Source organism: Protopterus annectens, chromosome 13.part0 (genome assembly GCF_019279795.1).
Source record: "Protopterus annectens isolate FY-2018-M chromosome 13.part0, PAN1.0, whole genome shotgun sequence".
Lineage (NCBI taxonomy): Eukaryota > Metazoa > Chordata > Ceratodontiformes > Protopteridae > Protopterus > Protopterus annectens.
The window spans coordinates 386,299,845-386,313,793 of record NC_056747.1 but is presented as its reverse complement, the minus strand read 5'-3'; the positions used below and the strand labels follow the sequence as shown (position 1 = coordinate 386,313,793).

Here is a 13,949-nt window from a genome sequence, read left to right as displayed (position 1 = left end):
TTTTAAGAACAGTGCATCTATTAACAAACAGCTATGTTATAGAAGCAATGATATACCATCGGCCCCTACTTTGCATAGGTATGGGACATTCCCCTGTAGAAAGTGTAGTGCGTGCAAGTACATTTATACAGGTAGCTAGTTTGTACATCCTGTGCAGAAGTGCACAGTAGATTTTCCTTTTTATGCTGACTGTACTACAAAGAATTTAGTTTACTATTCTTTTTGCAGATACTGAAATGTCTACTACATTGGGAAGACAAACCGCTGTTTGAGAGATCATGTGCTGAACACCTAAGAGATATCAGAAATAAAAAATAAACAAGTGCGCTATTTAAACATGTACAGTCTAATAAGGCACAGCACTATTTTACATTTTTTGTATTAGAAATTATACATGAAAGTCTGAGGGGAGGCAACATTAAAAACAGGACAGAAGTATATGAGCAGAAATGGATTCTTTTCTTTAAAGCAGATTGCTTCCTTGGTATTAATGATATAGTTTTATTGAAACCATTTTTAAGAGAAAGGTCATTGAAGCATTGACTTTTTTTACTATGATTTTTAATAGTTTCATGTTGTTCATATGATTTTTTTGTGTTTCAGCACTTTAAGAGTTTATGCTTTGTAATAATTATGTGATTTTCATTAGCTGATTAGAATATAAAAATGCATGATGCTTTAATTGGGTTGTCTGATGAAGCGGTGTTTTACTGTGAAAGTGCTCACCTTAATAAATGTTTATATGTTTTATCTGAGTTGGTTTTATTTGATATTTTGAGTTACCATTCTGCCTGCAGGAGCACCGCTTTCGTGAGTTATATACGATTTTAGGTGGGACTTGCTACTGTGCACTCAGGGATGTACTTATGTACATGATTGCCTCTAAAAGTTTTCAGTAACTTGTACTGCTAATGAAAATGTTTATTGGCTGGTAGGCGCTAAATGACTGATAGCAGAAGATTTGCTATTTAAATGTGGCACTTTACTTCTGGGAAGATTGCTGTGTAGTCCGAAAAGCTAAACATTTCTATCAGCCTTCCAAGCTAATGTAATGAAGATTTTCACTGTGATCCTTTTTGTAGTTTTATTCTGTCCCTTTGGTTGCTGCTTTCCTGTTGGAATTTTGTTTCTTGTGGGTTCTTTTCTGAGCTTTGTAATATCTGTAATTGTTCCAATCTTGGGACTATGCCAGTGGTTCCCAAACATTTTTGATTCTCGGCTCCCTTGTTGAATCCAGGTTTTCCCAAGGTGCCCCCCGCCCCGTCAAATTCTAACAAGTATACTTTGCGAAATAATAATTTTTTTTAATTAAAAGGGCCTCCCCTAGGTCTTAATTGCAAGAAGGCCCCTGGAAGGCCTCTATGGTAGTACAGACCTCAGGCATTTAGCTTAGAATCAATGCTGTTTAGATGTATTTGTCAAAGCATTTTGTAATTCGGCATCTGCATTTAGTTTGTGTGTGAATGCAATTAGGCTGGCTTAGGGTTTCTGGTTTTCAGATGGTAAAATGGGAGGTTCCCAAGTAAAATATGAAATTCTTTGAAACAAAACATATTTTCATGAGTACAGAATACCTCATTTTACTTTCTTAGCAAAATAAACTCTCAGTGTTATACATCTGGGACCGTACCTCTTGAGGAACGTTCCTCATTTTGACTCTGAAAAAGTTAATGTCCCTCGCAGTTTTAATTCAGGGCTAAGAAATTGTAATTGATTTCTATGGAAAACAACAGTATTAACTTATCAAACTAATGTTATATAACTAGAGAATATTATATATTAATCTTTCTGTGAGCTGAATAGTTGAAGTTGTTAATCTGTTATTAATACGTGTTCCACACTATGAGAGGTAGTATTCCACATTTTGTTGATGAAGGGTGAGGGCTATGACTGGGACTTGATTTGTTTTTACATACATTTCAATTCAACTGTCCAGAATTTCATAAAATGTCCAGATTTTTATATTTGGTCTACTTCTGATCAAATTTATAGTATTCTGGGGTGGGTTTGTCATAACTTTAATGAGTTCAGTCGTGGGGGGGGGGGGTGCGGCGGGCACATTACTGTGGCAAAGTTATGGATGAACTTGCAGCAGTAATTTCCCAGCCCTACAATGCATTGATAATGCATATTTTGTATTTGTAACTGTGTTTTTTTTTAGTTATGTAAAACAGTTCCGTGAGGAAGTTGTACATACCAGCTCGTATGAAAACCTAAGTTTATGAACCCAGGCACATCGGTCACTAAAACCAAGCAAATGAGTGAACAATAGGCTTTGTATGCGGTCTTTATTTGCATGTAAAGGTTACCACAGCAGATGCAAACTTACTTAATCATTTCCAACCTGCATATCACAATGAGAAATCACTTTTTATAATCAGAAACTGTCACCACCATATGAGACAATGACCGCTGCTAAGTAAACTCTACAAACAAAGAACTTAGCCACCATCCTGATGAGCTGGGATTCCATAAAGTTCTCTATATACAACTTTTAATAATATTATTATTACAAACTAATAAAATCATGCAACAGGCTTCTAAACATACAGTAAATAGAAGGTTGTATGCAACAAGTACAACGATACTACGCTGATCTAACAAATAAGGTGCCATTGGGTGTGGCCGTGATGATTATGTCATCACTACACTACAAGAGTGCCAATATCTCCTGTTCTGTGTCCGGGTTTGGTGCTGGCATGGAGTGATGTTGAATTTGATACCAATATTGTTCCCAATACCAGACCTGGAAATGGGGATTGTTTAATAGTGGAACTATTTACACATTAAGTCGGATAATTTTATATTTTTAAATGTCAATGTTTTAAACACTTTTATTTACTTTGTGTTTTAAAAATGTGACAATTTGTTTTGAAAGCTATTAGTTTTGTTCCAGATGTTTGTTTATGGCTAATGATTGAGGTCTTCACTTCATAGACACGGGGTACGGGGTTGATTATGACCTTCAGGTTATTAATCCTTTGAACAGATCATTAACAATCAAGAAGTCATCTTTTCACTTACCGGTAACATGCAGTAGGTGGCTCACTTGCATTTCCCCAAACTTTAGGTTTAGCCGTACTTTACCTAGGGTTAGCTGCTCTCCTCCTGTGTAGCCAGTATAACCTTTAGTGCGGCCACAAAATAAACCGCAAACTATTAAGCTTAGTAACTAAGCTTATTAGTTCGTGGTTTATTTTGCAGCTAAGCTTATTAGTTCGCGGCGCCCCTGTGAGGAAGCCGTGATTCCCCAGGGCGCCACGTTGCACACTTTGGGAACCCCTGGACTACGCAATATTGAAAAGCTGGTTTATATGATTGCAGAAAAGATCAGATCAGTGTCTTGCCAAAACAAAGTAAGCAAGGTCTTCTCATTACAAAATAAATAGTGCCGTTGTTTGCTATGCGTTTGTGTAATAATGAAATGTCTGATATAGGCTACCTTTTGTAAGACATTACAAAAACCCATCTCATTGTCTGTGTTCAGTCATGGGGCTTTTAAGCCAGGTCAGCCCTCATAATCTGGCTTATACATTAAATTACTCTTCAGCCCTCAAAAAACCCACAGAAGGACCTTGTTGAGGTATAGAAATGTTGCCTGCAAACAGGGAACGGAGCCTGAGTTTTTACAAAATGAGTAACTCCATTGGCTATTTTATATTTTTACTTAGTAGATTAATCTTTATTAGCTGATGGGGGATATTTTGAAACTAAAAAACTCTGTCTGATAGTAGTTTGGTTGTGGATTAGGCTTATGTACATGAATTAATTTGCCTGTATTTTCAAGCATTTCCTTTAATTTTTGGCTACGTGCTTATTTAAGCCTTGGAGCTTATAGTTTATCAGATTTCACAGCTGGAACCAGTGTAGTATGATACTCTGTCCAACATATAATGCATTATGGCTTAGAGTCATCTGCTGAAGATGCCTGTCTATGTATGATGGATTTGAAATGACTTATACGCACCATATCAGGTAATACAGTCTTCCTAAGAGGAATGTCTTGTCTTTTTCCATGCTAACTAAGAACACCTGTGTAAATATAAATGTATTGTTCTTTATTAGCATAGTATAAAAGCAGGGTACCATAAAGTATTTCAACACCAGAGAACCTCTAGTAAAACTGCACAATTACAGATCACTGGTGAACTTCATTCTGCATGAACAGAGGTTAAAAAGCTGGGAAATAGCCTGTTTGTAAAAGTGCTATAAATTACTATTAGTTTACCCAAACATTTCTGCCATCATAATGCAGCATGCCTTTTGACTCCAGGGGAAAAATCTAACATAGTAATAAAACACAATGTGTCGGAAATACCACCCTTTCCTACAATGCTTTTAATTAGCAGTTTTGTTTAGAGCAGTCCAGCCCTTTCCTACAATGATTTTAATTAGCAGTTTTGTTTAGAGCAGTCCAGCCCTTTCCTACAATGATTTTAATTAGCAGTTTTGTTTAGAGCAGTGCAGCCCTTTCCTACAATGATTTTAATTAGCAGTTTTGTTTAGAGCAGTCCAGCCCTTTCCTACAATGATTTTAATTAGCAGTTTTGTTTAGAGCAGTCCAGCCCTTTCCTACAATGATTTTAATTAGCAGTTTTGTTTAGAGCAGTGCAGCCCTTTCCTACAATGATTTTAATTAGCAGTTTTGTTTAGAGCAGTCCAGCCTTTTCCTACAATGATTTTAATTAGCAGTTTTGTTTAGAGCAGTCCAGCCCTTTCCTACAATGATTTTAATTAGCAGTTTTGTTTAGAGCAGTCCAGCCCTTTCCTACAATGATTTTAATTAGCAGTTTTGTTTAGAGCAGTGCAGCCCTTTCCTACAATGATTTTAATTAGCAGTTTTGTTTAGAGCAGTGCAGCCCTTTCCTACAATGATTTTAATTAGCAGTTTTGTTTAGAGCAGTCCAGCCCTTTCCTACAATGATTTTAATTAGCAGTTTTGTTTAGAGCAGTCCAGCCCTTTCCTACAATGATTTTAATTAGCAGTTTTGTTTAGAGCAGTCCAGCCCTTTCCTACAATGCTTTTAATTAGCAGTTTTGTTTAGAGCAGTGCAGCCCTTTCCTACAATGATTTTAATTAGCAGTTTTGTTTAGAGCAGTCCAGCCCTTTCCTACAATGATTTTAATTAGCAGTTTTGTTTAGAGCAGTGCAGCCCTTTCCTACAATGATTTTAATTAGCAGTTTTGTTTAGAGCAGTCCAGCCCTTTCCTACAATGCTTTTAATTAGCAGTTTTGTTTAGAGCAGTCCAGTAAGCATTCAAGGGATGCAGGGAAGAGATGTGAAATCATGATTTTGTATGTTCAATAAATGCCCGTATATAAACTGCATAGTCTTAATCTGCATCCATTTCAGAAGTAAACATATCTGCAGTTCAGAATTTAATGTTATATAATTTAATAATGCCAAAGAGCTTGAGAGGTTAGATGTCATAATGATGAAGAAAATGTGCAAATACAACACAGTTTACAATGTGCTAAGCTAATCTGTAAATGTTAGCATGTCTGCCACTCAAAAACAACTAACAGAATGGATATATTAGACAAAGAATGCTTACCTAGCAATGAACCGCTTTGCAGAGCTAAGATTCACAAGTATTTAGAAATGTTCTTGGATATTAGTAGCACTTCCACCCTTGTGGAGATGCAGGAGAGAGCTTGCAAATGATTATGGTATGCCTAGCAGCCCTCTCATTCCCTTAATAAGTACAGCAGAAAAGATCGAACTATTGCACTACTGACATTGTCCACATCTGATTCTTCCAATGGGACTGCTTCTCAATATGTGCCTAAATCCACTTCATGGTCACGACAGTTACAGAAGAAATGTATGATTTCCACTCCCAGAGAGCTCATTCCCTTCAGAGTATATGAGGTGATGTGAAATATTCACATGCTTAAGGAACACTTTGTCAAGTTGAAAATATAGCCAATTACACCAGGTTACATGTACTAACAAGGTCAAATGTAATAATTCCTGATTTTGTAAAGAGCAATTTTTGCTTCTGGTCCAACAAGCATTTTAAGTCTCCTTGGCCATAATCAACAGCTCCTTTGCCCAGACACACCTCCTGGTATGTTAGCCACTATCTGGATTATCGTAACCCTTCTGCACCTTGATAGGCCTTTCAGGAGATCAAATGCCTGATCTCTCAGTCACTCACTGTCCACCTAGTAGTACTTGATATCACCTTCTGGCAATTTAGGTACTCCATTTGCTCCAGTATTTGACACAAGCAATTTTGTCCAGCTCTGGGACTATTCTACTGAGCCATGGCATCTTAGCGCATAAGTGCTTCTGGTATGGATATGAATTCGGAAATCGATAAGCAACTCATCAACTGCTCAGGCCACAAAATGTCAGGTGTTAGTGAAGCAGAATGTTGACATGTACTGCATGTAGCTACAGCACACACATAGTAAAACACTGTGGTGGGGAAAGAAACAACATGAAGGAAATAACTGGGCAGCGGCCCGGGGCACATAGTGGGGGGCACATACTAATGAAAACCTTTTCTTATCAATGGGTTGCACCATCAGTATCAGGCATTTTCCTATCAATCAACAAGTTATATGTTGATCTGTGGCCCTAGATCACTTTTATACATCTGATAAGACTGTATGGCTGCATCCATAGCAGTGACCCTAGTTACCAATCTAGTGAAGGGAAGCTAAACTGGTGTTAATCTTGGTTTGAATAAGCACAGAATTCAGTTTGAATAAACACAGAATTCAGTTCCAATTTAAGAGCTAAAACTAAAATAGACTGAAGTCTCTGGTGTAGTAGAAGGCATTAATGCCACTGAGACAAAAGAGCTGGGAAAATTAATTTGTTAGTCTGTCCATTTTCAGTATATCACAGACACACTGTTATTTTGAAAATCTTTAAAGAAGGCAAATGGTCCACAAACCAAAATAAATGCAAAAATGTTGTTATAAAGCATTATATAATGTCCCCATTACAAACATTCACCCGTGAGCTGTCTGTCTCACACACACAGACACACACACAAACACACACACACACACACACACACACACACACACACACACACACACACACATTATTATAGAAAAACTTACATGAAGAAAGCTATAAGTGGTCATGAAATAAAATCATTGTAACATATCAGTGTGGATCTGCCAAAATAAGGTTCAGCCTTATCAACATCATTAGTAGCTTAATGATACCTAACGGGGGTGTAGTAAGGTCATGTCACCTAAGCTATGCAGCATTCTTAAGGATACCTAATGGGGGTGTAGTAAGGTCACATCACCTAAGCTATGCAGCAATCTTAAGGATACCTAACGGGGGTGTAGTAAGGTCCCGTCACCTAAGCTATGCAGCAATCTTAAGGATACCTAACGGGGGTGTAGTAAGGTCACGTCACCTAAGCTATGCAGCAGTCTTAAGGATACCTAACAGGGGTGTAGTAAGGTCATGTCACTTAAGCTATGCAGCAATCTTAAGGATACCTAATGGGGGTGTAGTAAGGTCACGTCACCTAAGCTATGCAGCAGTCTTAAGGATACCTAACGGGGGTGTAGTAAGGTCACGTCACCTAAGCTATGCAGCAGTCTTAAGGATACCTAACGGGGGTGTAGTAAGGTCACCACCTAAGCTATGCAGCAGTCTTAAGGATACCTAACGGGGGTGTAGTAAAGTCACGTCACCTAAGCTATGCAGCAGTCTTAAGGATACCTAACGGGGGTGTAGTAAGGTCACGTCACCTAAGCTATGCAGCAGTCTTAAGGATACCTAACGGGGGTGTAGTAAGGTCACGTCACCTAAGTTATGCAGCAGTCTTAAGTAAGTAGAAGGCAATATGACATCTCTTGTTGTGAATAAAAATATGGCATGTGACTAGAGATTTTGGGCTAAAAACTGTCAAAAGACAAGAGAATGCCTTAATCCTACATTTGTTATTAATGAAAGCAGTTTAGAGAAAGTTTTATAGCTTTGGCTGTATAACCTGTTTTTATTTTCAGCACCTGAAATATTGCGAGGTAACCCCTATGGACCAGAGGTCGACATGTGGTCAGTTGGTGTCATCACTTATATACTGTAAGTATAGTTTCTGTGATATTTTAGCTATGTAGGATCTTGAAATTAAACATGTCAACATGTAGAATTAACAGACTTTGCTATTTTATTTAAGGTGGAATTAATTTCGATATGTATTTGTATAATTTGTGTATGAAACTTCAGACTTCACAGGCAAAAATTCTCAATAAACCAAGAGTGATACTGATAGCCTTACTTGGCTACAGAAATTGTCTGCAAATTTATGTCACAACTTACAAATAAGTAGCTAACAACAGTAGCTGACAGACAGAATGCACATATCACTTAACAATGATAAAAGTCACTCTGCAAAGGTAGCTGTTTTCTTACTGTTATGATTGTGCACATTTGTTCATCTACAGGGTGAGATCAAAAATGGTTTGTGCTTCATACAGGCAACCACAAACCCCGCCTCTTCACAACAGGACACTAATTGAAAAAAAAGTCACCAATAATGTGCTCGAATAATAAATAAATTTAATATAAAACATACAGGCAGCCATTACAGGATTTTAAATGTATGTTCACACAATGGCAAGCAATCAGTGGCTTGAACTGTTATTTGCATTTTCATTTATGACCTAACTGCCCACCCTGTAGGTATCAACTTTACAACAGACTAAAATATTGGGGTTGCAAGTTGCTGTAACTAAGGAAACGATTCTTTTGAGCTGGGGGACAGGATCTGAATTGCTTGACATAGTAAGGCCTAGATGCTTAATTGTATTGGTGGCCAAAAGCAATTGCTAGAAAATGGCAATCAGAATCGTAGCCAACTGTATCTGAAGTACTGAATATTGTAAAAGATAAAGGATGTGGAAGAGAGAGCTTTAGCAATGGAGCAAATCACAAAAACAATACAGGCAATAATATTCATGAGGAGGAGGGAGGTTTAAGGGAAAGCAGGAATTCAGCAATTTATGTAACGTTGGACCGATGATAGTTATAAAGAAAGAAAACCTATATGATGTGTAATGTATGTAAAATGAAACATGTTAACATAGTTTGTTTTCTTTTCCATTAAGGTATGTTTGCCTTGATAATCTAATAAAGGTGTTTAAAAACATTATAGCAGACTAAATCACCTATCTCTTCCCAGGATACTTAGGAAAAGTTTGTGTCTACACTGCTGTGGCAGTAAAGGATAGCCTATGTCCTTCTGAGCTGGGAATCACTAGTTAAAGCCTTATTGTCCCTGTTATTCTAAGTGTCCTTGTTCTGGTTTAAGTACTGGGGCTCTAAAACAGTTATTTTACAATATGAAGGTTTGTGGTCTACACTCTTGTGAGAGGAGAGGATAGCATATGCCCTTCTGAGCTGGAAATTGCTGGTTGAAGGCTTACTGTGCCTTTATTTGATTGGCTAGAGGGCCAGCTTGTTTCAAAATTTGAATGTCTGCACCAGAGGCATTTGGCGATGTTTGGAGACCATGCTACTTGAGAAGAGTGTTCTTGTGTTAAATATCTACACTTTTTGACCCTTTGTATATTATTTAATTAGAACTGCTGCTGTCTGCACAGCAGGTCTTACCAGGAATCTGTATAGTCATGGATATCTCACACCATAATTCTCCCTTGTAATCTGTGTGGATGCCAATCTGTCATAGTGTACGTTTCCCTTAAAATACCCTTACTGCCTAGACAGATTTTATGACTACTAGAGCATCTAATTTGCTCTTTGCTGAGTGTTGCTCATTAAGTTCCTTATCTTATTGACCTATTCAGTATTTAAATTCCTCTCACTCCTCCATAGTAGAAGAGTAGCCATGGATATGCACTTCTGAACTCTCTCTGTGGCCAGACTGGTTGAGATGGGTATTCTAAGGCATTGTAGCAATTGCCTCAGCTACTCTGACAACCCACTTATTCTTAATAAAACTGATAAAGTATGCGAGAGGTGTAAAAACACTTTAATGCTGGAGGCAAAACTCTATCATACAACCAAAATTAATCCTACAGAGTTTGTCAACGACACTTGCATTACGCCTACTGCACAAGGTGAAGACCCGACACATAAATCTACTTATGCTGAGGCACTTACAAGTAACCTTCCTAAAACACTAAGACCTGCACAGCACAATCAAAAAAAAGGGTCCTCAGCCATTATGTAAACACTCCATTAAAACACCACACATAGCTACACATAGAAGCACTGTATCCAATGCCTCTACTGCTAAGCCCTTAAGGCAAACCAGTACACAGCTAAATTTCCTGGTCATTGGTGATTCTGTAGTGAGGCGCACCAATGTTCCCCTCACCAGATTGAGTAAGGAGAGGGTCACATTTAGCTGCCTTTCTGGGGCTAGGATCCATCAAGTCACACAGGCACTCAGGTCATTAACCACAGGTCTCAGTATGACACTATCATAGTCCCTATGGGTGTTAATGACACCCGAGACAGACGTGCCTCTCTTGACTGTATGAAGCGAGACTTGATTGAGCTCATGATTATGTGTTTCAGGCAGGTCTGAGCCTAACAATGAGCAGCATTTTACCTTCTCCAAGGATGATACCACGTTACCAGCAGAAAATGATTGATTTTAACAATTGGCTTAGCTTCTGGTGTCAGTCCAAGGGGTACAATATTTGACAGCCTGAGAGGACATGGTTGACAGAGCATGCTGCTTTGCCAGGAATGGTCTGCACTTATTCCCTCTAGCCTTTTGGATATTGGCAAAGACCTTTTCCACTCCCCATAGTGCCTTTTTTTAGGCAATACCAAACTGATAAACCTCCCAACTTAACTGAACCTACGAAGGAATATCTGTAGATGTTACTGCTCAATGCAAGAAGTCTTAACAAGAAGCTCCACTCACTGCAAGCCTTCCTCTCCCTGGAGAATGTAGACATCTGTGCCGTAATGGAGACATGGTTTAAAGTCATGGAGATTACCCCCGCAATGCAGTGTTATAATGCCTTTCACAACTTTAGACCAGCTACTGCACAGGAGGGAACTAAAGGTTGAGGAGTCTCAGCCTATATTAAAACCAACCTCATACCAAGATTAGTTAACCCACTGGAACATGTGTAATTCACCATAAACAGGGTCTTGTATCATATCCTTGCAACTTATAGGTCCCCTCCATGTCCCAAGAAACCCTTACTGCTTATCGCAATGTACTAGAATCCTTTACTGTTCAACCCAGTACAATATTCATGGGGATCTCACCTACCCATCTATAGACTGGGGATCCTACACTTCTAATGCACAAGCCCAGTGATTCCGAAACATTGCTAATATCAACATTTTGGACAGTTGATCCATTCTCCTACCAGGGTTACAAACATCCTTGACCTGGTACTCTCAAACATGGTGGGGGGGGGTCCCAATGTTCCTCACCCAATCTAATGTCGTCAGTCATCAGATCCAACAAAACCATGCATACTAAAAGCCTTCTGACTAATGTAAACAGGCAGCCGAGAGGGTTAATTAATTCCTCAAAGGCTAAATTTGAAGAAAAAATAGCTTATCATACAAAGGACAACCATAAAATTTCCTACAGTTATGTAAGTAGCTGTTAGAAAAATGTGTAATAGCAATATGCATGCTTAGTGCATTCGAGGTTTAAAAGGGTTAATACATTTATTCTGCTCACACCACTGCAATCTCTGCACATTAGAATTTTAACTTAACAAGAAGCATTTCATAACTGCTAATGTCATGAAAAAAATTCAGCATTTCAAATGTACCTTGAATCTAGACAAAATGTCAGATAATTTAACTTGGTCATCAATAAGTCTAGCAACATATTCTGTAGAACATACAAGCTGTGTCCAACTCGTCTGTGGAACATACAGAAAAGCTGGTCCAAACTACAGCAATAGAATGACAGGAAGAGAACTGTATAAGAATAACATACTAATCACCAATTCAGACAAACCTTGTCAGCCTACATGCTTTGTCTCCTTGCTGCAAGTAATAAAGGGTGCCTTGCTTGAACCTAACGTGAATTGGTCTTTGAAGTTTTTTCCTTTGACAGTAGCTTCAGGGGAAATACGCAACAATGTGCAGAACTTATTGTAAATGGCATCACCCACACTGAACTGAATGCCATTGCCAACCTTTTGGCTGACAGGTTCAGCTCAAATTTCTCCCCCAGCTCCCTTGATAGTCCAAAGGTAATACCACATACAACAGTCCCCCCAACCATTACTAGGGAACAGGTCATCAGTGCACTTTCCAAGGCCAAAAGCAGTGCATCAGTGGGCCCCAATAACATCCTGGGATACTTAATAAGTAGCATGAAACATGAACTCTGTGGTCCACTTGAATCACTTTTCAAATTGAGCCGACAGTCAGATTTCAGGCCCAAGGAAGGGAAGATTGCTACAGTCATTCCCCTGCACAAAGGAGGTCCAACCACTGATCTGGGTAACTGTAAGCCCATAAGTCTGGCCAGCCTCATATGTAAGACCATGGAAAGAGTCATTATGGACATGACAAATGGGGACATAGGTAAACTGCAAATGATGTACCCACCACAGTTTAGCTTTGTTAAAGGAAGGCCATGCCCTCTGGTGGACTTTTTGAGAGGGTCACCAGAGCACTGAATGAAGGCAAGAGTATGCACACAGCTTACCTTGGCTTGGCCAAGTCTTTTGATACAATACCCCACTCAAGCATTATAGACAAGCTCACTAATTTAGGTATAAACCCTTTTACCACCCATTAGCTAGCCAAATGGCTCACTGATAAGACCCAGTAGGTCAAAATAGGTGTAGGTGAAGCCACCTCCACCAAGAGACCAGTCACTAGCAGAGTCCCCCAGGACTCAATACTGGGCCCACTCCTTTTTGGCATCTATTTCACTGAAATTAAGGTTTATTGCTAACTAAGTTTGTAGATGATAGCAAACTGGGGGCTGTCATCGTCTCCCCTGCAGACACTAGCATTCTTCAAGAATGCCTACCTCTGACTAACAAATGGTGTCAAAGCCATGGTCTTAAACACAGTGCAAATAAATGCATAGTTGTACCTTTTTAGAAGTCAATCATCGTGTCTAATTACCATGTTGATAATACAGCTGGCCCAATGGTCAGGGATCTGGGTGCACACATAGACAGTAACCTTACCTTCAACCACCAACTGGCCATAGTGGTGAGAAAATCATTTTATGTTGCACAGCTTATAAGTAAGGGCATGGAATCTAGGTCCAAAGAGGTTATTATCCCACTGTACTCTGCCCTTATCAGACCAATTATAGAGTACAGTGCCCCCTTCATTATGTACCTGACCAGGCCTATCCGGCAACTACAGCAACCTCATAGTTTCCTTACAAAAAGAATACAAGTCGTAACAAACCTGTATTATGGAGAGTGCCTTAAAGTCCTTTCCCTTTACTCAGTCTTCTGTAGATTGCTAAAGGATGATCTATGTCTGGTTTACAAGGCATGTGCTAACTCCACACTTATGAATCTCATGCATATTCAGAAGTCAAACAGCACCAGAAATACAAGGTCTGCTGTAGAGACAAATATGTGTCCTAGAGACTGCTGCTTCTATGGTACAGACTTCCTGTCCATATGAAGCTGAGTTTGTCTATTACCCAGTTTAAGCTCAGCCTAGACCAGGGGATGAGGAATAGGAAAGTTACACAGGGCCTGCCACCCATGTCTCTTATGGGCAGAAGTAGCTTATAAACGCCTGACTGTCAGTGTCCTCTCTGGATATAGGACATCATTATTCTTATGGGAAAACTTGGCTAGGCTTAGAAAGCCGATGTGTTATTTGCCTCGTAATAATCTATGAATTTATGAATCTCTATGTAAGTCAGCATTGAATATTTATGCCAACCCACCCCTTACAGGCTTCTTCACTGCCTGGTTTGATAGTCAGTCCTTAATTGTCTGGTTTGCAATGATGGATTTACCCTTTGTGCCAGGAACA

General features: G+C 39.0%; 1 protein-coding gene across 2 annotated transcripts in view; it reads left to right on the top strand.

The window, feature by feature from the left end:
• Positions 1–13,949, top strand: part of LOC122787353 (calcium/calmodulin-dependent protein kinase type IV-like) — a 632,731-nt gene that overhangs the window by 479,787 nt on the left and 138,995 nt on the right. For both annotated transcript variants that reach the window (XM_044054009.1, XM_044054010.1), the window contains one exon: positions 7,988–8,063. In XM_044054009.1, the coding sequence (XP_043909944.1) occupies positions 7,988–8,063 (76 nt within the window). The remainder of the gene's footprint in view (positions 1–7,987; positions 8,064–13,949) is intronic.